The sequence below is a fragment of the Macadamia integrifolia genome, chromosome 14 (assembly GCF_013358625.1).
Source record: "Macadamia integrifolia cultivar HAES 741 chromosome 14, SCU_Mint_v3, whole genome shotgun sequence".
Taxonomy (NCBI): Eukaryota; Viridiplantae; Streptophyta; class Magnoliopsida; order Proteales; family Proteaceae; genus Macadamia; species Macadamia integrifolia.
The window spans coordinates 32,534,454-32,558,901 of record NC_056570.1 but is presented as its reverse complement, the minus strand read 5'-3'; the positions used below and the strand labels follow the sequence as shown (position 1 = coordinate 32,558,901).

At 35.9% G+C, this 24,448-nt stretch overlaps 2 protein-coding genes across 2 annotated transcripts; one reads left to right on the top strand and one right to left on the bottom strand.

The window, feature by feature from the left end:
• The first annotated feature begins 5,954 nt into the window (after positions 1–5,954).
• LOC122061607 (serine/threonine-protein phosphatase PP2A-2 catalytic subunit) lies at positions 5,955–14,283 on the top strand. Its single transcript, XM_042624975.1, has 11 exons — positions 5,955–6,306; positions 8,354–8,410; positions 9,576–9,659; positions 9,964–10,035; positions 10,907–10,978; positions 11,293–11,333; positions 12,336–12,402; positions 13,059–13,250; positions 13,347–13,436; positions 13,539–13,646; positions 13,761–14,283. Exons 1-11 carry the CDS (start codon positions 6,214–6,216, stop codon positions 13,824–13,826), a joined length of 942 nt encoding a protein of 313 aa, XP_042480909.1. The 5' UTR covers positions 5,955–6,213; the 3' UTR covers positions 13,827–14,283.
• Positions 14,284–15,605: 1,322 nt separating this feature from the next.
• Positions 15,606–19,703, bottom strand: LOC122061606 (lipid phosphate phosphatase delta-like). Its single transcript, XM_042624973.1, has 8 exons — positions 19,207–19,703; positions 19,025–19,120; positions 18,864–18,938; positions 18,486–18,616; positions 18,273–18,376; positions 18,023–18,151; positions 17,803–17,918; positions 15,606–16,105 (listed from the first exon to the last, which is right to left on the bottom strand). The coding sequence occupies exons 1-8, from the start codon at positions 19,366–19,368 to the stop codon at positions 15,713–15,715; spliced, it is 1,206 nt and encodes a 401-aa protein (XP_042480907.1). The 5' UTR covers positions 19,369–19,703; the 3' UTR covers positions 15,606–15,712.
• Positions 19,704–24,448: the final 4,745 nt, after the last annotated feature.

The window sequence follows — 24,448 nt, the reverse complement described above, 5'->3', positions numbered from 1 at the left end:
AAAAAAAAAAGAGGATGACGTTAGTCATTTGTTGTGGGCTATCTAAAAAAAATGGGCATGGGGGAGTGTAACAATGATGATAAAATAGTTTTGCATATTGGGGTAAAGATGTCATTTCATGTGAGAATACAAGAGAGAATGAGTGTTTGTGTGTGCACGCTCGTGTACCCTCCTCAAACTGCTCCATAACCTTTTTTTTCCCTTTAATTCTTCAGTCTCAATCTTGCGCTAATAGCAAATGGAAGAAAAATGATAGAACATTATTATTTGGCAGATGGTTCCCATGTTGCCAAGGTGAGGTGGAATTTGCGCACCACATAGTGGGGTCCTGAATAAGGTACCATCCATATGCAATGCACATTTTTAGAGTAGGTGACAAGGTGAAAGAACATTTATACCAAAAAATAAAAAATAACTGACAAGGTGAAGGAATTTTTTAGAAAAAATAATGCGAGAAGGAAACTACACACTAGCAGTGTATATAACAATATTTTCCCTTAACATATACGAGAAATAAAATAAATAACTTTAGGGATAGATTGATCTTTCTTTTTGGTGGGGGAAGGGAGATTGGTATTCAATGATAGATAGTTTTCCTAATATAGATAACTGATTCCATATAAAATTTCTTGAAAAATTTGTTCATTGCGTTTGGAGATTTTTTTTTTTTATATTATTATTATTATTTTTAGAACATGAACCAATTGTTGACTAATGATAAAGGGTGGAGCTTTTAGTCTCCCTGAGGATTAGTCGAGGTGCGCATACGCTGGCCCGGACACCTTAGTTAATAGAAAATTAAAAAAAGGGATAAAGAGTGGAGCTGTGATATTATTTGATGCTTCGAGATATCCACAAACACAATTATATGATCATTGGGTTCATTGGAATTCATAGGTTAGAAGATTGTATGATTTTCCTATCTCCATGTATTAATCCAATATAGTCACTAATTAATATTCTCATATCTCTTGGGGTTGTCATTGCTGCATATGTGTTACCATTTATCAAAATTGCTCATCCTAAATACTATTTGATATGAGAGGTCATTTGCTTATAAGTGGCCTCTCTCTCTCTCTCTCTCTCTCTCTCTCTCTCTCTCTCTCTCTCTCTCTCTCTCTCACATTTAGTTAAGACTACATTTATATCATCTACAGAATGGGCTTGGGCCCAGTTGGGAGACATAACGCTTCGTTTGGTATCGTTTCTGTCAGAAATGAAAATTTCAGTTTCTGTGTCAAAACGCAGTTTTTAAACGAAAAAAAGGCTATTTGATGAATCTGTTTCTAGAATGGTTTCATAACGGAAAAACTGTGGTTGTGGCATTTGGTAAAACCTGTTTCAGAAACCCCTGTTCTTAGAAGCATACAATTAAATGGGTCTTTCAATCTCCTTGTATCCTAATCTTCCTTCCATTATCATGTGATATTTGCCAGGGACGAAGAATGACTCATTAGGGATGGGGCTTATACAACAAATTGATCAACAGAAATTTCCAATAACACTCTATAATCATTGTAACCCAAGCAGTAACAATTTCAGTGGTAAAAATGATGTGAACACAGAGGCTATCAGCTGCCGATAGTTTCAATAAAAGGAAAGGAAATAAAGATAAAAAGATTCAGCCTCATAGGGAATCGATATCAAATCTGAATTCAAACTACAATTAATGGAAAAGGAAGGGAGAAGGATTTATTTGATCAGTATCGGATTGCCTGATCCACTGTAAGATAAGATTATACCAAATCCATTACATTTTTCACTTGAATAAGCCCCAATCAATCCATGAAATGTTGTATATGACAATATGGTCATCAAGATGCATCAGTTTAGAAAGTATGTCCTTTCAGCTGTACTAGAGGAATTACAACATATATGCACTTACAAATGGGAACAAAGAAAAGGACCCTCCGGCTGAAATAACCCAAATTCATTAACACATGTTATAGGTAGAAACTATTAAGTAAAAAAACGGTATAGCTGATTTCAGATCTAAATTCAATACATTCGAGTATTCTACAAATCAAACCTCATAAAATTTATGGAAAAAAATATATGGACAAGCAAATACTTTATATTGGAATTATAAAGAAGAAAATCAACCCAATAGAGGCTCAATACTACACGGTTGTGTACTTTCACAGCCGACATGCACCGTCTCTTAATGGTCCCTGAAGAAATAGAGAGAAAAGAGAGATAAGATAGAAAGAGAAGAGAAGGGGAAGTGTGCACAAGATAATATATTCCACTCTTGTGCACAACAAGAGAGAAAGAGAGAAGAGAAGCTCAACCCTTTATGTGAACAACCTCTGAACAAACCCTAACCGTAGCAAATTAGGTTGAAAATGGCATCCTATCACCCCCAATTTGAAATTCTTCCAGAATTTTAAGTTCCAAATCTCAATCACACTTCAAACCTAAAGCCGATGAACGGAAATCTGATGAACGATGAAGGACATCGTCGTCTCTCCTCTCTACAAGAAATCAAGTTTTTTTGCTTATAGAAAAAAAAAATAATCAAGGGCGAGATGAGGTTGAAGAACAGAGAAGCGGGTAGAAGGAAAAGATGAGGCTGCGGGGCCTGCGGCATCACATGTTATGAAGAGAATTAGGGGCTATAGTAGTGTGGTATCTTCTCTCCTCTCTGCGCAATAGTAGGGTGGTGTTGAGAGAGGTGAAAGACTATCGGGAACGATTTGCCAAAAAAGTTTTATTTTTTTCTAAGTTGGAACAAAACTGGAATGACGGAATGAGGATTTGTCGTTTCCCGTTTCTACAGTTTTTTTTTTTTTTTTTTTTTCACTTTTTGTTCTAAAAAACCCGTTTCTCATCACAAACGTACCAAACACTAGATTCAGTTTTTTCGTTCTATTAGAATGAAAAAAAACTCTAGAAACATTCCAAAAGAACAATACCAAACGCAGTCTAAAGCTGTGGTGGGTTGGGTCGGGAATGATAAATTACAACCCTTAATTCTAAGCACTTATATTCAATCATTTTATTTTTTTTTTGTTGGCCGCTCGGGGAAAAACTTAGATTGGTGCGAAATTTGGCATGTGAGCAAAAGTCCTTGGAGTTTATTTATTCACAAAATTTTAAGCCACATATGACTTCAAAGTAGTGGATCTAGGTGCTATTTACCAAAAAAAAAAAAACTAGGTGCCCATTAATATATGTGTAAAATAACTAGGTCCAAAACTAATTAAGGGTTGCAAAATAGTAACAAGTTATCTCTTTTACTCGTTGTTTTCTCTCCTCAACCCTTGAAAACCTACGAAGCTAGTGCGACAAACAACCTATAAATGTATTTGACTGTGGTTAAGGGTATTGTGACCACATATCTAATAAGAGGTGGAGTTAATAATGAATCAAAGTACAACCTGAGTATCCCATGCATCACCGTTGTTGAAAGATAAATAGAGGAAAACTTAATCTTTAGAATTATATGTATGATTGTATAAACTAGGACACATAATAGAATGCTCATCTTACACTAGGAATGTGCAAAATAAAAGTGTAGTGAGTTCCTTTTGTGAGAAAGCCGTTTGAGGTAGCATAGACATGCTTCGAATACTTACGTTAGGTTGGGATATCTCAACCCAGACCTAATAGTACTGTCACGCTCAGCCCAACCCCGCCTTGATTGACCTTGAATGGGTCGAGTTGGGCTGAGTTGGCCATTCTTGACCCTAATCATGGGCGGGTTGGCTCTGATTGACCTGGTAGTTTGATGAATTAAATAAAGGTTTAATATGATAGGTTAAATAAGGGAAGTCAACAAGTTAATGTCCTATCATAATGATGGTGGATGGTGTGAAGTGGTGAAGTAAAAATATTTGTTGATTAAAAAAAAATTAAGTACGATGGTGTGGATGGTATAAATTATAATAAATGAGAAGTTTTTTCTTACGAGGAAGCATGGCCTCTGGACATGCGTGGGACCAATGTGAGCGTACATAAAAGCATCATAGGGTCTATCATTTCACATTTAACAGGGATGGGGTAGTATTTTCACTCCCTTCTGTGTCTAAGACTAGACGCCACGCTCTCCCTACAAGCCATTGTCCTTATAATAAATTTGGTATTAGTGGTGATATATATTTATATACATAGACTGAGATATACATAGTGTATATAGGGTCCGGCTCAACTCTATGCCTCAACCCAAGCCCAGTTCGATTAGATCTCAGGCTTCAAAAGATTAGCCCAAGCTCACCCTATGAGTTGAACAGTTCAACACAAGCCCTGTTTGAGCTCAGGGTAGGTTATAGCTTGCCAAGTTTTTTTGACACTCCTACCTAAAATGACTTTAAGAAGTGTGGAAAGACATTGATAACTTGTGAGTATTAACAAATATAGCTTTTAATATAGCTGTGTGGAGAAAAAGATCTATGTAATCAACACCATTTAATTGGGATAAAGATGACTTGAGAAATCCGATGAAAATTTGATCATCTCTTTCAAGGTTGGTTTCACTCTTGGAGGTGTCCCAACATAAAAAGTTCAGCCATGAGATTTTGCAAGACAATGTGTGTGGTTTCCATATTTCTGTGTAACTAAAAATTTGAAGCATTTTCAATGACCCATTGCTCAGGTGGTTCACTACATCTCTTCATTCGAATAGGTTTCGGGCTCGAGACTTGTGCTGCAACGAAAATTGTTTAAAATATGGATTCAAAGTTCAGCCTGAACTGGTTGGCTTGACCAAAATCGATTGGTTCAGCCCAGATTGAACCAAACACTTGTCAATTGGTTTTGGGTTGAGGTTCTATAGAACCAAAACGAAATTAGATCAACCGAATGCATTGGACCAGAACCAAAAAGCATACCAAACCTGATAAAAAATCATGACCAGACGGGTAGTACCTTAACAAGAGATCAAAAGCCTAAAAAAATGTAAAATTTCCTTGTTGATTTCCTTATGTATAAATGGAAAAGAGAAACCGTATAGTAACTCAAATACAAATTGATAAAAATCAAAACTTCCTTAATAGTTTGGTTTCCGGCTAGCCTAAAAATAAGTTGAAATTGAATCAGCCTAATTGAAATGAAATAGAATCGATCATTACTACCCTTAAATAGAAGGATAAATGATTGAACGATAAACTCTGACACATGATTAATTCAACAACTCCCTAAATAAAGATTTATCATATCACTACTCCACGTGACAAGACTAAACGTCATATTTCAAAACTTATTTCCTAATTTCTTATGACACATACTTTTTTTGACGTGTACACATGTCCAACTGCTAACCACTTTACGTTTCGCGGGCTTTCTCATATCTCAATGGCCAAGATTGAAAGGATCCGAAGAGGAAATATTGGACATTACGCTCCATTTTGCAATTCAAAATTCTTGAAGTTTCACATGTGCTACTTTACTCCCTTTTATCATTCTAATCATTTCCCATTTATCGGGGATTAGGTCACTTTTCTTCCTTTGTAATCATTTTTTTTTTGGTTCAAAGAGAAAAAAAAAAGAAACCACCTTCCGAACATGCCATTATAAGAAAGTGGTAATAAGGATCCAAGGTGCGAATGCCTGGTTCTCCCAGTTGTTGGATCTTCATTGCTCACCACAAAGGATTTGAATCCTGTATGAAGAGAATTTACAAAAAAAAAATAAAAAATAAAAAATAAAAATAAGAATGATACATATAATTTTTTTTTGGTGAACATGATACATATAAATTTTTTTTGGTGGAACATGATACATATAATTAAGGCAAAGTATAAAAAGGGAGAAAAATATCTATGGTTATCTGCAAAAATCATGAAAGCTGACAAATCTGCTCATCGATGCTGCCATGAGAGTTCGATCATTGTACTTTGCATTGGTGCAAGAACCACGCGACCCGGCAGCATCAGCACTCATATAATTCATATAATTTCGTGAAAATTAATAATCTTTTTGTTAAAAAAATATATATTAAAGGGCGATCACAGAAGAGCGAGGGTTTTCCTCTTTGGTTACAGAATCACCGCTCGCTCGCGCGTGCGCTCTCAGGCTCTCGACTCTTTGGTTCCCCTTATCTCTCTTTCTCTCTCTCATTCTCTGAGACAAGGGAGACAACGTCGTCGACGACGGACGACGAGCGACGACGGCGATTAGGCTTCGGATTTTATACGATTTTTTCTTTCATCTGGTTCGATTGAGAGCGGGAGAAGGGATCTTGATCCACTCCGCTGAAGAGAGAATTCGAAGAAGATGAGTGTGGATTCGGGGCCTTCGAACAGTCATGGAAGCATCGACGAACAGATTTCATCGCTTATGCAGTGCAAGCCTTTGACTGAGCCAGAGGTTCCCTTCTTGTCTTAGACTATTTATTCCTGTCATTTCATTTTTGAATCCAATCTGTTTTTTGCTGATAAAGCCAACTTTTTACCGCCAAATGTTCGGCTTATTGTTCTTGATTCTCGTTTGAGTTGGTTTGAATCGTGTCTTTCTTCCCGGATCTCTGTGATTTGTGAGGGTTTGCCTGTTTCTGACCGTACAGATGATTGTTCTTCGTTCGTTTTGTTTTAATTTGTAAGTGATCTAGGATTTCGGTTCAATTAGGGTTTTCTCTGGTGATCTGGGACTGCAATTTGAGTAGATCCCGGGGTTCTTGCCCTAGTTTTGTTGTCTGAATGAATCTGATCCACCTTTAGATGCCTGGTTCCACGTGTAGCTTGGGGATGCGTTTTCAAGTTGTCTTGCGATCACAATTTGAGGATGTTTTATTGTGGTGAATTGGGAAGCTGTTGCTTTTTAATTTGGAGGTTTGTGAATTAGCTGCTTATTCGTGTCCGAATTCCAGAATTGGGTCATTTTAGGTTGCTCGGTTTTTCCTTATATTTTTCGTGGTTCCGAAGTCAGGTATCGGTGGGTTACCTTTTGCATTTTTTCTTTTTCTATTATCATAAGTGGGGATCATTTAATATGATGCCGACAGCGTTTTGATCCATTAAATGTTATTTGACAAAGATCCTTTCTTTAATTTCCACCCCTCTGGGGTTTAAGCATTGTGGTAATATCTGTCTACTGTTGAATTAATTCAACTGTTTAGAGCGTGGAAACTGTTATAGTTTGTGTTGAGAAAATATATTACTTCTGAATCTCACAGCTCCAAATTTACTGTCTTTGTTAAACTTTAGCAAATTTTCACCTATGGTATGCCGGAGAATTTTTTTTATTGCTACCAAGTGTCTAACATGGGTTGAAATTCTTTGCTGTAAAAACTGCCCCAATTATATTTTAAGAAGCATTTAGGTCTATTTATCTATCTTTAGAAAAAATTAAATGACAGTTTTGTTCCACAGGTGCGTCCTTTCTATATTAAATATTACCATATTTTTTAAAACTTATGAAATGTTCATTTATGAATTTAAATCTGGTGTTTGTATCTTATGTTTCTATTTGAAATTCTAGAACCTAGTTAACATTGTATCTCTGGAAGCATGTGAGAACATAGATGATCTAGCTTAAAACTTTTCTTCACTGTACGTATCATTGTACGGAGGGAGAAAAATTAACCAATCATATTTCGGTGGATTTAATTTGAATTGAGTGAAAATTGACTGATGAAGATCTTGTTTTTGAAAACATTGTGAAATTAAAAAAAAAAGAAAAAAAAAAAAAAAAGAAGAGAAAATAATGGGAATTCCAACTTTAGACCAAATTGGTTGTGTAGATGAATCTATGCAAAAGGTGGAATAATTCATCAAAATATTAGATAATTCAGTATCCAGATTGTATTTTTCATTTTGAAGGAGTATTAGAATCTTTTTCGGCAAGTACCGGCTACTTTGTCTTTTGCCACATCAGGGGGGATGTCTGTTTCCTAGACATGTTCCTCATTGAAGTGGTTGGTAGAATTGCTTTGAGAATTCCCTGCATGATAGCAACCATGAATTTACCTGCCCTCTGTAAAGTCTAGTAGTACATGGTCAACTATGATTCTGTGTACTCTGGCTTGTTTGAAATGTTACATGGCACTTTGTTTTCTATTTGGTTTTCTTTCCTCTTCAAATTCCCCTTAAGTTAACCCGATTAAATGTCTATAATTTGAGTCTTACTGAAGCATTTTACCATCTGGATTTGTCAGGTATTTGTCTATAGTTAAACAGCAGTTGGGTTTGGGTTTAGTTTATTGAGAAATTGCTGAAATTTCAGTTATTCGGAATTTCATTAATTCTTCAGTTTTTGTATGGTTGCAGTCTAATTAGGGCTACACTTGAAAAACTTCCATGTGATTTGATGGTTTGAAAAGCATTTTTCTTGGAAAATGATGTTATCCTTCTACTAGATATGTTACTTCGCCTTTGCTAACCGTAGATTATCACTACTATTTTCTTTTCTGATACAGGTTCGGGCACTATGTGAGAAGGCTAAGGAGATTTTAATGGAGGAAAGCAATGTCCAGGTGCTGTCATTTGTCCGATCTCTTTATTGCTGCCACTGTATTCTTTTGTTTAACATTTTGTATGTGTAGGTTATTTATTTATTTTCGATTAATCTGTTATAGGAAATGGTTCCTTGACAGCCCACCCAGGGAAGCCTTCCTGTATGGCCTTATATCTGCCACCTGGTGGATCACTGGGAGGGGCTAAATTTTTTGAACAGGTAGATGGTCCCCTATTTGTATGTCTAGTTTTTGCGACAACGGAGCAGACCACGTAGCATGGTAAAGTTTTGAAAATCCATGAAAAAATTTGCTTTTTCAAAATGGCTTAAAACAGTTGGATGCTGAAAATACATGGACAAATAACCAATACATTGTGGGTTATGATTAAGTTTAACTCCAAATTGACACGTGGCTGATTGATACAACACCTGATTTATCCCATAATTGGAATTGCCAAATCAATTTTCCTTGTGGCATATGATTAGGAATGGCATAGAAACACTTCCTAAGGTGGTATGAGATTCTTCCACCTTTTATGTTGCTGCAATTTAGTTGTTGCAATATATGAACTATTGAAACTCATTCTGTTGAGTTTTAGTAGGGGTTGGAGCTGTAGTTGAAGTTTTCCTGCCATTATTGGATGCTGCAAACAAATTAGTTACAAATAGAAATTCAATGGGTTGTGGGGATTACATGTGTTGACATATTTCTTTAGATGATACCCTGGTGCCATATGTGAAGGCAACTGATTTTCCATCATCTGCTCTTTTCAAAAGTCATCTTGCCCTTGAGGGAACCATGTACATTCTTCTCCAATGGGATTTTTTTTATTTTTTTTTTGAGCTTGGTATTACATTGAACAAATTATTTATTGGTCTGAATATGCTCATTCTTTATTATTTTTTTTTCCCCTCTTTTTGTATCTTCTTTGGATCACTTTTATATCTGCCCCCATTATTTGGCGTGGTTTCTTATCTTCCTATATTTGTATGTGTGCGATACAAAGATTTTTTATGAAGAATTTCATAGATCTTGATTGAGTTTTTCAAATGCCACATTAATCTTGGTGGTTAGCCTGCAAGTCTCTCTCTCTCTTTTCCCTCCCCCAACTTGTAATTTGCCTTCAGAGTATTGTGAGAATTGGATAGTTTTTGATTATTTTTGTTGTCTTTCTATGTTCCAGCCTGTAAAAAGCCCTGTGACGATCTGCGGTGATATTCATGGACAATTTCATGATCTTGCAGAACTTTTTCGAATCGGTGGGAAGGTATTTATTCTGACTGGAGTGTCTTTTCCTGATTAAAGGTAGGAGTCTTAAACAAGTACCATATAGGGACACCCACCTCCCTTCTTCCACCCCCTGTTTTTGGGGCCTGTTGGTGAAGTTCTACTGAGGTCCTGTTGAAGATTGAATTTCTTTGTCAGATTTTACTTGGCGCATGTGTATGTGGGTGCATATGGTGTGTCTAATTTCTTCTTAATTTCTCAATGCATTTAATTTCTTTCTGATATTGCTTTTTTATTATTGTTGTAAGTTTTAAATCTTATGAATACCTTTTTTTGATTGGTAGTGTCCAGATACCAATTACTTGTTTATGGGAGATTATGTGGACCGTGGGTATTACTCGGTTGAAACTGTAACGGTAAGTTCCGATTTGAAGGGATGGTCTATGTGCATTTACCATTGTGGAAATTATTAGTGTGGAAAGATAACTTCTTATGTACCAATCAAAATATTGTGCCTGTTTCATCCCATTCGCATGAACTCTAGGTAATTATACAAGTTTATGAGGCAATAATTGCATGTTGTAAGGCATCCCATTTTTGGGTGGCTGTACTAAAATAGTTCTCTTCACAGTGTTTTTGATATTGTGTTATTTGTAAAAGTAGGGATCGTATCGACCCATCTTTTCTCCCTGAAAATTTGACATACTCAGAGCCATCATTTTCTGTTATTTGACTCTCAGGTTGGTTATTTGGTTTTCAGAACAGGGTGTTCTGATGGTACACATTAAAAAAAAAAAAAGAGCGGTCTTTATGCTAGTTTCTCTCTCTCTCTCTCTCTCTCTCGTTGTGTTGCCAATCCTAATTGTATAGATTTATATGTCCCGGTACCATGTGATGCATGAGCTGTAAAGGTTAAAGTACAAATAGAGAATATCTTTATCAAAAGTCAAATTAGTGCTCTGTGGACACATTCATGACTTTGGTTTATTAAAGAAAATACTTCAAATGATCAACTGCATGTTACTGGAAAATGTGGTTGGAAGTTGATATTGCTTAATTTTAGATTAAGATTTTTCTGATTTGTGGAAGTTGCCTGCGGAAGTGCTTGGCGTGTTTATGTGCATGTTCATGTTATGCATTTTTAGAAGTGATAATATAATGCATTCTGATAAATTAGTTGTCTTTATAAATATGCCTCTATCTTTGAGTCATGTTAAGGCAATTCGTTTTTTCGTATATGGTGGATGTGGTAGCCTTTCTGATTATGCTGGCCAATTCTTTCATCAGCTGCTTGTGGCCCTGAAAGTACGATATCCTCAACGAATTACAATTCTTAGGGGAAACCATGAAAGTCGTCAGGTATTTTGTAATTCATTATGTTCCTTTTTTATTTATTTTGGTTACTGTGGGGATCGTTGTTCCTGTTTTTGGGTTATAGCTCCTGTCTTCCTGAACTGCATCACAAATGGCCTGAACTGAATCCAAATGTTATTTTGGACCATTCGGAAGCTTGCTTTTTGTTGAAATATTTTCTTATGATACTTTGCTAGCATGGTTAATGTGAACTAATATGCTTAACTTAATAATATGGTTAACATTCCCTTTTCAAATTTATATTCAATAGTTCGTGTAATGGATGATATGCTGAATTTTCTTCATCTACTTCTTTGCAGATCACACAAGTTTATGGGTTTTATGATGAATGCCTGCGGAAGTAAGTATCTTATTTACATCCTTCATTAGATACTTGCCTTCATCTGAGGAGTTGCAAAGAAATTAATGTTCTTTGTTCAACAAAAGCATAGGCTTGTAGTTGTTTTAATGTGTTTCTAATTGTTATACCAGTGCATCCCCCCCCCCCCCCCCCCCCAAAAAAAAAATAATTGCTTTTGTGCTCTATGCTGGGGGAATGAGTACTTTTCATTGGAAAAAGTGACTGGGCTGGGATTGATAGGTGCTGAGAAGCGCTTGCTATTCACATTCCTTTTTTCTCTATTTTTTAGGGTATTAAACTGGCTTCTTGCCAAGGAATTAAATCTTGGTTCTTTTGTGGGACTTGGCCAGTCCTTAAATCAATACAAGTTGGTAGTAATTCTATTAAAGTTGGTTTTATGTTCAGATGATGTTAACAAGGCTAAGTGACTGGTCATTTCACCTTTGTTCTTTCACCTTGTGAAGTTGACCTTGGTTTAGATTTACTGATTTGTTAGTGTGGGGTTGGTTTACATTATTGGCTAATATGTTAAGCTTCTAGGGGTCTATGATTGTATGTTTCATGCTTCCTGTGCATGTGTTAGTCTCGTAAATTTGTCCCTATGCTCTGGTGCTGGTGTTATGGTCACATATGAAGTCTCCAAATCTTGCCCTTCTAATTTTAGTATCTCTCGTTGGATCTACTCCTGAACGGTATTTTGATGGTGGGCATCGAGTCACTTGAGCTGTATTCTTTTTTACCATTTCTCATAAGCATTTAATAATTTTCCTTATGCTCAAGTCTATCTGGGAAAATGTATCAAGTTTCATATGCATTTCATTTACTGTATCACAGAGTGCAATTTATGATGTAACGAACTGATAATTGATTGGTCTTGTTTGGCTACGTTTTACATTCTGTTATGTGGACATGCAATAACATTTATTTTATAATTTTTGGCTTTCCCTTTCGGTTTCTTAATTCTTACTGATATGCCAGCCACTCTAATGCCTTCCTTTGCAGGTATGGTAATGCAAATGTATGGAAGATCTTCACAGACCTTTTTGACTATTTCCCACTGACAGCTTTGGTCAGTATGAGTTACTCTTAATTTTTTTACCTTGTAACTTTTCATTTTCTAGTGTGAGGAATATTATTATTATTATTTTTTGCTGAAGATGACAAATATTATAGAAAAAATGTAGTACTTCAGTTCTACCTTAGCATATGAAGTGGGCCATGTTTTGGAGAGTTAAAACAGTATTACCCATCCATTTAATGGGACTGCTAAATGGTCTGCTTGGTTTCTATGATTGTATCTTCTTAGGCATGTCGAACAAGGTTTTGGATTTGGCACAGGTAAAGGCTTCAGCAGGAGCTTGATATTGTTAATGTCACATTATCAAGTTTGGCTAGCTAGCTTAAGTTGACAATATCAACTATGTTTCTGGGTTTATCTTGATCTTGACTTGAGCAACCTGAGAGAAAGGAAAGGAAAATGCAGCCGTTTTTGCTTTGCTGACTGAGTTCATACTTTGGTTAAGATTTCCCGTAATGGGAAAGTCTTCTATGGGTTACCGATCTATTGTGTCGTCTGTCAGGACAATGGCCTTTCCTAGAAGGAAGGTTGGGCAGTGCCGGTAGATGATATAAACTATGTTTCTGGGTTATCTTGATCTTGACTTGCATGGTATTTGCTTGCTAAACTTGTTTTTTGTTCTGACACTTTATTGAAACCTTCTAAAGGTTGAGTCGGAAATATTTTGTCTTCATGGTGGACTCTCTCCTTCCATTGAAACTCTTGATAACATAAGGAATTTTGACCGTGTTCAAGAAGTTCCTCATGAAGGACCCATGTGTGATCTCTTATGGTCTGACCCTGATGACCGCTGTGGTTGGGGTATCTCTCCCCGTGGAGCTGGGTACACATTTGGCCAAGTATGTTGATGTTTACTTAATATGATTATTCTATTCTTGGTTCCTCCCTGTCAAATGTGTAATCTATTTTACTATGCTCTTTCTCCTTTTTCACAGGATATATCTGAGCAATTCAACCATACCAACAACTTAAAGCTAATTGCTAGAGCTCATCAACTGGTCATGGAGGGGTTCAATTGGGGACATGTAATCCAAACCTGCCCCTAACTTTTTATTGCTTTCTAGGTTCATCCTTTTGTTATGTTGTTAAATTGTTGGTTCACATATTTGACTACCCGGTTGTAACAGGAGCAAAAGGTGGTTACAATATTTAGTGCACCTAATTATTGTTATCGCTGTGGTAACATGGCATCTATCTTGGAGGTTGATGACTGCAAAGGGCACACGTTCATCCAGGTCTCTCTCTCTTTCTCAAAAACACTCCTGTTCGTAATAGATTTGGATCAGTTGGGTGCATATTATTTAATCGGTTTACACCTGTACATAAACCTGATTTATTTATGGCTGCAGTTTGAGCCAGCTCCGAGGAGAGGAGAGCCAGATGTAACTCGGAGAACACCTGATTACTTCCTATAATGTTGCGGACCGTTTGAGTAGCTGAATTTTACATCAGGGTCTGCTTGCTGGTTGAAAATGCGATTGGTGCAGATAAGGTGGATCCTTTTGTTGGAGCTGTTTAACAGATTTAAGATTTATAATTTCAACCTGCTATCCTTTGGTCATGGGGGAGGGAAAGAACGGTTGATCTGCAAATGCGTGTAAAATGGGCTGGTATAGCTCCTCATTTGGTTCTGTTCCAAATTGTGCTGGGCTTCCTCAGAGGAGGGCAACGGATCTCGCAACACTCTGGAGCATGTATCATTTCCAGCAGAACATGTGGTAGTATTTTTTTTTCTTTTGGGTGGTACCGTAGGGGTGGTGTTTGTAGAGGGAAGAAGGGGATTCTATTTTTTAGTGGGTGCTTTCTTCTTTTTGTTTTTATTTTTATTTTTTAAAATTTTATAATTCTCATTGGACTTCATTGATTCGGATAGCTGTCTCTCTCTTAACCAGATTTCACTTTATAATCTAGATTAGGGAGATGCTGCACACATGGTTATTAAGTATTAACCACAGTGGTACCTGCTAATTCTATTTGGGTTTTGGAGATGCACTTGACATGACCCATAACCACACTTAGAAGTCTCTTCTCTTTGTCTTTTTATTTTTTGTTCCTTTCGTCTTTTTTGCACATTTGCATGGGGTTCCTGGAACACTGAATTTTGTTTTTGGGTGAATTAAGAACTATAAATTCACCAGTAAGGGTTGGGAATAATGATGAGATCATAGTGATTTTCAGCTGTTTGAAATGCAAGAAAAGAATTTTTTTTTTTTGAAAAAAGAAGAGATTTTTATTTTTTAATTCTGTTGTATAGAAAAACATTTATTACTGTTTTTTTTATTATGTTTTTTTTTTCCTTTTCTTTTTATATCTTATTATGCAAACATAGCCTAAGCCACGGGCTAGACGCAACTTAGCAATTCCTCTTGAATTTTAAGCTAGGCAAGGAATCTGTAATTATCTTTGTTGAGCTGGGAACATTTTGATTCTATGATGACAATTAGTCTTTCATTCTGTAAGTTGAGTTCTTCAGTAGCATTGTAACATATATACAGAGCCATACTGTGGACGAAATTGGACATTGCCAATGCAGAACAGTGGATCCGGCCAGATGCTGTTCATAACTCATAATTGAGGAAAGAATGGTGCTCTCTGCCAATATTTGTAGCACCGGTGCCGGCGCCGCTCTGATCCAATTACACTACTAGAATCCTACATATTTATTCTTGTTCTTCATCCTGATCACCCAAATCATCAATTTCCATGAAAGCAATACAGCAAGACCAACACACCCATCCCCCCACCCACCCTGGAGTCTGGATCAGCTGACTGTATTGTACTTCATCTTCACCCATCGAAAACAACAATAACAATAAAAACAACCATAACCTTCTCATAACTTGATGGGGTTGGCTACAAGGATCCGATAAGGTAAAAATAAAAATAAAAAATAACGAGGTAAAAAGAAGTTAAAGTAGTAGTCAAAGCAGCATCCTTGGAACATCCCTTATATGGGGTTGGATATACGGGTCCTTGTCCTCCACTTACCTCTATTTGCGGTCATACTAGGATTGATCCCTACCAATTATATATCTTCACTCATCCAAAAAAGAAAGAAAAAAAGAGAAAAAGAAACCCTAACACCAAGAGATGATAAAATTGTTAAATATTATCTGTCTATCCTACCGTCTATTATCTGGTTATCCCTGTTGAATGATGGGTTGATTACATACATAGAAGAGTGCGATGACCTCTTTAGCTTAACAGGGATTTTATATGATACACACAAAATTAATACAAATATATATTCCTTGTTACAACTATGGGGAAGGCAAGGAGACTCAAAACTTTTGTCCAACTGTTACAACCCTATATGAGAAAATACAGATGGAATGGGATCAACTACTGACCATGCAAGACCTGCATACTGGAGGAGCCTTATGCCTGTGTCAACATCAAATGAATCCTGAGGGAAAAAGAGGAACATCTTCTTGCTTCCATCAGATTCTTTGCCAGTTACAGAACTATGTAGTTGGGGAATGTAGGAGGAAGATCTTATTGGGATACCTAAAGTATTTGCCACCATGGGAAGTATCCGTTTAGCCAGTGTCTTGCAGCAGAACTTCACAAGAAGTATTGTAGGAATGCCTATAAGCACCCTTGCTACAAAAACTTGGAAACTAAGTTGTGGAGTAAAGATGCGTGGAATGCCTTCATGGTGAAACTGAAGATAAGTTTTCTGGATTCCTGTAACCTGGATACCATCAAAAGTTATTCCTTTTCACAGGGATGCAGCACAAAGAAGCTAACAAAGCAAGTATTGGATAGAAGGAATGGCAAAACATGAAGCACATATTTCCTTTGCAGTCTGAGCAAGAATCAACCAAATACAAAATTTTCCTTTTTTCAGTCTGAAAAAGTTACATTGCTGAAACAGTGTTCATCATCCAAGGAAGAAACTAATCACACTAAGTAGAAAAATAAAGTCCTAGATTTCAAAGCATATCGAGCAATGGTGTCAGCTGGATCAATAACATATCTACCACTAGAAACAAAAGAAACAAATAACATCCGTGCCGAAGAAAAATAAATGTTCTCAGTGAAACTCCTAATTCAGTGAAAAGAACTATTATTTTTTCAAAAAGGTGCAGAGATTTAGGAAAAAGGAAGGATTTTTAAGAAAATGAAGCAGAAAGAGCATATTATCTTAAGAGTCACAAAGATATTGAGATGGTTTCTGCATATGCCTAAATTCCCAGGCTATTCACTCAACTTTCTAAGCCTTATCCCACCTATTTAGGGTTGGCTAGATGACCTATTTTGTCATACCACCATATTTAGAGCCACAGATGAATTTTCAAGATCCAGCATAAATGTTTTGGCCAAAGATTTCTGAATGCTCACAGCCAACGCGATGCATAAACCATCCTCATAAAGCTTAGGCTGTGAGTCTTGTGACCATGAGGCATCTATCTTTTTGGGACTGGTATCATTCTTTACTCCCAAGTACCAAACCTTTTTGCAGAGTCCTACTTGTAGAATGAAATTGGTTTTTCTTATACACTAACCTTTTAATTTGTTGGCTACTAGGGCTGATGAAGGAGAAGAGAATCAGTAAATGGAAGAAACACTTTCTAATGTTTCTTGATTCTGGAATCAGAAAAACAGGAACAGATATGTCTAGAGACTCCATCATCCCAGCATTGCTCAAACATAATTGAATAATTGACCATCACAGAAAGGTACACTTCATTTTTTCTAATGCTTGTTTGGTTCTCTTATTGTACTCTAGGTAGTATTTTGGGATCAAATGTAACTTCCATCCACCAATAAAGGTGGAGGTTCTATAACTTAAACAAGTTTTACGAGTACCACAATAAAATTACGATAACATCTGTCAAATGGCATTTGGAAGCAGAAATTGCTTCTTCGACAAATAACTCATGTTTTGTCGAACTTAGATATATAATTCTCCAAAAGTTTTATGTCGGGGAAGCCTTTTTTCCAGTGGGATGCCTGTTATTTATGTCTTTTGGTATCTTATATCCTATGGAGCTCATAGATGAGCTTAAAAGTCTGCTTCTTTGCCCTCAATCTCTCCCTCAATAGGATGTTTTAATGTTTCATTTGGAAACAAGAAAGTATGTTTTTAATGATAAATGGAAATAGCCAGGCAGTTGGATTAAGACATCTAAAGGAGGTGAAGAAAAGAACAAACAATACACTGAAATGTGCTTTGTGTTCATATTATTTGGAAATTGAGACACTTTTTAACTTTCAGTTTCATCACTGAGATATGCTTTATGTTCATAATCTTTGGAAATTGTCTTACATTATGCCCAGGTTTTTTTCTCTTGTGATATCCTCAAATTTAAAGGAGATGTTAAGCAGAAACATTGGTAAATATGATAGTTAATAGAAGTGGGAGAAAGAGTAAGAATTTGAACTCACAAATCCTAATACAACACCATTGAAGGCTGTGTGATACTCAAAACTTGGGGTGGGAAGCTCTGGGGTTGGATATGCAAAGAGCAATAAGAAACTAAGTATAGCCCAGAAAGAAGCAACTGCAAGGGGGACATAGATGTGAGTCAATTTATAAATCTAAAATAAAGGAATAAAAGGTCATAAAGCAAAGGATTTAAAACAAAACAGCACAGATCAGGCATACCATTATGTCCAGAGACTATAAAGTTGTCCACATATCCATGAACTAGGAGCCAAAAGCCAAGGATCACCAGTCCAAGGATGAGCCCGGCTAAGACATCGATTAGGCTATGCATGCCAAGGTAAATCCTACCTAACAAGAGACGCAAATTTCAGCTCTGTTTGGTAGAATTAGGCAACAATTAGAACCTCAACATTAACTTTAACAATTGGGAATAGATGAAGTTTGCTAAATAATGATAGTGCGAATTTACCAAAGCCAATGAATCCTACAACCAAACAAGCCATGGTAACTCCAGAAAGTACTTCAGTTGTATCACTAATTTTAGCAGAGTACAAAATATAGTGCAAAAAGTATCTGCAAAACCCTCCAATCCAATAAAAGATTTTGAGTATGTTAATCACAGTTTTGAGAGAGTTGCTTAATTCAAATTCATGGAAAGAGAAATGGAAGAAAGCAGTAATACCCAGCTAGGCAAACAGTGTTAAGAGTGTGAGAAGAGGGTAATCCATATTCTAATGCATTTTCTTCCTCATCTTTTGTAGCAGTTATTCTCCTAATGGGAGGAGAACTTGGTCTAGGAGCAGACACTGCATCCTATAACAAATAGAGACACCATGAATGAATAGAATAACTCAATGCTATGTTTGGTTGCCAAGAAATAAAAAGAAAAAATCTCAAGAAAATTTGAATTTGAAGAGAGAGATAGACACCCAAACCAATCATTGCATCATAAAATTCAAATTCAAAATTTTCTTGAATTTTTTCTTTTACTTTCTTGCAACCAAACATAGCAAGTAGATTTTTGATATTATTAGCAGTTTTGAGGGAGAGAAAAAAATACCTTGATGGAGTTCCCTATATAATCACAGAAAGCCATCAATAAGGTCATCTGCCTGGCCAATCTACAGTGTCCACTCTGAAATCAAATTTGTTGCAGACATTAAAAAGAGAATTTTTGGGAATATTTTAAGTGTAAACCCAGGAAAAGAAGAGAGGATATACCCATAAGAGCAGAGGAAGGAAGGCAGTGTAGAAGGGGACAGAGACCATACAAGAGAGAGCAGAGAAGAAGACATCCAAGAAACGATGCTGGAAGCTCTGTAGAACCCATGAAACAAAAATCCAATAAAAATCAAATTAGATGAATTAATAGGAAGGAATAAGGAGATGGGTTTTGTGCTGACCTGGATTTGAAGGATGAGAGGAGTCTCTGCTATGACTTGTTCAGTTACCCATGATTGGGTTAAAGATCTAAGCTTGTGGGTGACTTTGAAGTAGATAGAGAAGATAATCCATGACAAAAGAGCAGAGATAGAAAGCACTTGCCATATGGGAATGCTTTCCATTCTCTTGTCTACTCTCGTCTTCACCTTCTTCAATTTCTGATTGCCAATCCAGAAAACAAACAAACAAACAACAAAAAAAGGGTACAAATCTTTGGGGTTCTCTTCTCTTCTCTCTCTTCCCACAGAAAAACAAAAAATTATTTATTTGTTTTGGTAGGAACAGATACTAATTCACTCCAATCCTCAAACTCTGGGAACCCAAAAGAAAGAGAGAATTGACAAATGCAGACTAGAGAGAGGCTAGCAGAGTAGACACTCTAACGAAATAGACTTAAAAGAGAGAAAGAAAGCGAGAGAGGGAACTTCCTCGACAAAAGCAGAAAGGCCAGCCAGGCCCAGGTGTGAGCAAACACTTCAATGAAAGAGAGAAAGAGAGAGAGAGAGAGAGAGAGGGAGACGTACATTGAAGTCATTCATACATGTACTAATATAATATACGTCGTTGACCACACATTCTGTGTTTTTTTTTTTCATATATGTAAATTATATTAAGCTAAATAAGATTCTTATTCTTATCAAACGGTCAGAATTCTTGGTTAGGTGCCAGCCTTGCTTTGATTCAGATGAGATCTAGAAACTTAACAATCAGCACAACTAGGTATCTTTTTTTTTTTTTTTTTTTAAATTCATCACAACTAGGTGTTTTATTTTTTTTAATGTCTACGCTGCCTTAACCCAGTTTGTGGAGAAATTGTTTTTAATTTTCAACTAGGGGCTACTAACTCGCAATTGAATAATTTTTCATATTGAAATGGCTTATTATTTATGATTTAAAAAATAATTTGTATTATTAATTTCGATATGTGATATGGACCTTAGGAGAACGGATTAGGATCCTCCCTAGAGACTCTGTAACATCTCATGCCAAGTATCTGCGGTTACATGTGAGAGATTGGAGGGAAAATCATTGGAGAAAATGGCTCGTAAGAAAATTAAATCTTATAAATTGACTTATAAGGTGAGAAAACTCAAGATGAAATTGACCCACATCAAATCTCTTTCAAAATCCATGTGAGCCCAACCTCATATGATTGACATGAGATGGTAACAAAATTGGATCTAGATTAGGATTCCTGACTTTAAAACCCTAGTAATGGTTGGCCAATAAATGAGCAGTTTTAATAGTTGGATTTCGAATTTAAAAGTCAGAATAGTTCCAAAGGTTCCTTTTGCTGTTGATGGAGTGTCAACGACAACTTCACCAGGTCAAAAGGTACTGAAAAGAGTTTAATAAAGCAGCAATTTATTACAGATTAAAACTGTACTGGGGCCCACATACAGATTGAACCGACCCCAGTCGGTTTAGGTTCCAGTTGAAAATCACATGCAATCATTTGATTATGTCTTAATTAACTCTTAAGATAATATGATAAATTGATAATTATAATCCAATAAATTTATTTGAAACATTAAACAAAGTTTTCATGGTTTAATTTAATAAAAATTAATTCCAAAGTTGTTATATGTTTTTCCTTTCCCTCACTTCACTTCCAGCCATATTAGACTTATTTATTTATTTATTGAAACAACCATATTAGATTTGAGGAAGGAAAGAGGAGTGAAAAACAACACCCAAACTCCCCAAGTGTAGGGTTGTGTGTTAATAGACATCTCCAGCTTGAGTTTTCTTATGACTAATTTGTTATATGTGTGAGGTGTGGCCGTGTGAAATTGAGGTTATTCCCAGTCTTTTTTGGATTAAATTAGAGAGGTTTTTTGAACATTTGAAAAAAATGCATTGAATTGGCAGGCTGATCCTGATTGATTGCATTGATTGATCTTGTACAGAAAGTAGGGTGGCCATTTTGTAGTGGATTTCCATTAATCCATTTTTGGTGGGGCCTAATTTAGATCCCAATAACAACTCAACCTTATCACAATTAAATGGGGCCGGTTTTATGGATCTCATTACTCTCTAATTAGCTATGTTCAAGGTCATACTTGATATAAGGTCCAAGCTATGCATGTCTTCCCTAACCAGTTCTCCTAAAGTAAATTTAGGACAACTCATTTAACTCTTCATTTTGAATCTAAAGTATCCAAAGGCATCCATTGAACATGGCCATATGCCACCTCAAATGATTTTTCGTAGCTTATCATGTATTTGACCTACTCTAAATATCCTCATCTCAGTTGCATTGTTCCAGATCCCAATTCATGGGGTTTAAACCTCAATTGTATTTTACCTTGTACAATAGAAGATGAGAGTATGATGACACATGAATCCAATCAAAAGGTCAAATCACATGTGCAGTTGGTGAAGGGATTCTTCCTTCTCCTCTTGTATAGGAAAACTTTCTCCATTCTTGAATTAGAAGGCAAAAGGGCAAATAAAAAAATAATATTTTATTGAAGCCACCTTCCTAATTCCAACATCAACAGGAATGACTAATCTACCCAACACCAAATAAATAAATGACAAATCAACTCACACACAAAAAATAAAAAAAATAAAAAATAAAAAATAATAAAACAACCCAATGCATGAGGTTCCAACTACTGTGGGGTTTGGGAGGGGCAAGTATATGCAATGTTGCTCCCCTGCTTCGCAAGAAAGATTGTTTCCAAGTTTTGAACCTAAAACCAATATGTTGCACCTCACATCCAATTGCAACAAACATTGTTGAAAATTGAAATTACTATTAGGCTCAACAATTCAACTCAACTTAATTAAGCCATATCCCAACTAAATGTTGTAGACTACATCACAGGTGTATTTCATGATATCGCTATGATTGCTATCAGGCCAATACCAATACCTATTTGGTGATGGAGATTCATATTGATCCATGTAGAATTGATTCTAATATAAATAAAAACTCTTTATTTTATACGCAGGTAGCTACGCAATCGGACTTTAGTGTAAGTCTAAGGAAAGTCACTGGTTCCACCCTCCTATCCCATGGTCCCACCTTCTTGAAATATAATAAGATTAGGTTAGTTTTTAGTAATTAGTTTGGCTCCATGGCCCCTTGCTGGCCCCTTGTGGGTCTCCTATCTGCCCCTATTAGGTTCCCCTACCTGGCCTAGTGTGGATTTCGCACAAAAAAATTATATTATAGAATAAAAACATCTAGTGGTATTTTATCATGCCATATTAGATGAGAATAGTTGTTAGCAATAAGTTTGGCTCTGTGGACACCTTGTTGGCCCATGGTAGTTTCCTCTATTTGTCTCAATGTGGTTTTGCACAAAACCAAATTGTAATATAGAATAAAACATCTAGTGGTATTTTATTTATGGGCGAGAGAACCTATCGATCAGGCGTAAGAAACACCAAACCAATAGGCCTATGGGAGGACACACGAGAGAATATTCAGCACACATCAAGGGGCCAACATTGTCTTTTTCCATCCTGCACAGTCTGACTTTTCTTTCACAAAACTGACAGGGTTATATTTCCCTTTATCATACCGTATGATATGTATAGACATCATTATGGCTACTATCTGTAGACAAATTCTTTATCGATCAAGTTGATGTAGTGAGCCAATTGTTTTCCTTATGTATTAGTGGTTGGAGCAAAGCTTTTGAACTGCTTAGACCTCAAATGTTGATGTCAAAACTTGTACAATGGGCCATTAGGCCACAACACTTTTGTTCTATGAGTACATAAGCCTCATTAATTTTAGGTGAAAGAAACATTTATTTGTTATATGGAATAGTGACATCTTAATTTTAATTATTGGATATTTAGGAAATAATCAGGATTCAAGAAAATCAATCATTGTTGACTTGGATAAGAATTAATCAAAATTGTCCCCAAAACCCTAGAATCAATTCTCAAAAAATCCTAGTGATATGATCCCCAAAAGCCCTAAAATCAAACTCTCTAGAACATTTGAAACTGGGATTTGAATCGGCCAATTTAATCGATATGATTCTAATTTTTGAAACCCTAATTCGGCCATATATTTTAGTAAAAACGAATCACCAACTAAGAGAGTATAAGAACTTACCTGTATGACTTTACCATACTCCAAGTATAGCTCCATTTGATTGGCCACCTAACATATAGTTTGTGCAAGCTAGAAAAAATTACATGATCAACGTATATTAGAAGTTAGAACCCTGTCATTTTAGGTGGATATCAACTTCGGTGGATGATAAGAAGAGGATGTGTGAGGTGGCTTTCTCTGTCTGAGACTTTCTTTGGTATGATTTCTATTTATATCCTATTTATGAGAATCTTTTAATTTGAAGAACTAATGGACCAGGTATATAAATTGTTTCGTAACTAAAAAATTGAATAGATTCTAGATTCAAGAATTAGAAATAAGTTTAGCATGGCCATGTGTAAAATAAATTATGTAATCTTGATATTAACATAAACAACTATTCTGATCACATTAAGAAGCCATAGAACCTTAGCCAATGCAAGTTGATTTATCTATAAATTTTTGGTAGATTGCAATTGCTTCACAATCTACCTTTTTTTCTTATTTTTTATTTTTTATGTAAATAACAACTTGAATAAGTAGTTCTAAAGGTTCTGGCCCTTTCATCATTAGTAGATGTTTATGGTTACAAAGGGATGATTCATGAGATAATGGGGGATGAAGTTGTGCAAAACCTTTATCTTTTTTCTTAATCATATCTTTGTTTTGGAAAATGAAAGGATTTGATCTATAATGATAAGTGCTCTCTCCTCTTTCTTGAAAAAATGCAACGCCTCACACACAAGTCAACAAATGCAACAATGGTTCAAAACACGGAATTAATTGATGATCAAATCAGTCCCTATCGATTACGATTCAAATTGATTTCAATCGATTTCAATTCAAATCGGTTCCAAGAACCCTAGAACCGGCCTTTAAATTTGAAAATTTATCAATTCTAGGGTTTTTTTTTTTTTTTGATAAATCAATGGTATCAAATCCATCAAAACGGGGATCGATATTTACCATAACAAATCCCAGATTTGATACCATAAACTAAAACAAAGGGTATGATAAACCAATATTTTAAAAGTTTGGAAGTTTTGTTTATTTTGAGGTAAGCCACGAGTTCTCTTCTTTGCAATTAGTTTCTCTGTAATAAATCTTTTGGACATACGTTTTATCTGTACATACATGTGGGT

What these genes read in the sequence shown, in the direction of transcription:
- LOC122061606 (XM_042624973.1), bottom strand. Translation starts at nt 19,368, where the DNA reads ATGGAAAGCATTCCCATATGGCAAGTGCTTTCTATCTCTGCTCTTTTG. An exon ending in CTCTCATCCTTCAAATCCAG is followed by an intron (nt 19,121 to 19,206) that starts GTCAGCACAAAA and finishes TGGGTTCTACAG; the next exon opens with AGCTTCCAGCATCGTTTCTT. An exon ending in ATGGTGTTGTATTAGGATTT is followed by an intron (nt 16,106 to 17,802) that starts GTGAGTTCAAAT and finishes GATGGTATCCAG; the next exon opens with GTTACAGGAATCCAGAAAAC.
- LOC122061607 (XM_042624975.1), top strand. Translation starts at nt 6,214, where the DNA reads ATGAGTGTGGATTCGGGGCCTTCGAACAGTCATGGAAGCATCGACGAA. An exon ending in GAAACCATGAAAGTCGTCAG is followed by an intron (nt 10,979 to 11,292) that starts GTATTTTGTAAT and finishes ACTTCTTTGCAG; the next exon opens with ATCACACAAGTTTATGGGTT. An exon ending in AAGGGCACACGTTCATCCAG is followed by an intron (nt 13,647 to 13,760) that starts GTCTCTCTCTCT and finishes TTATGGCTGCAG; the next exon opens with TTTGAGCCAGCTCCGAGGAG.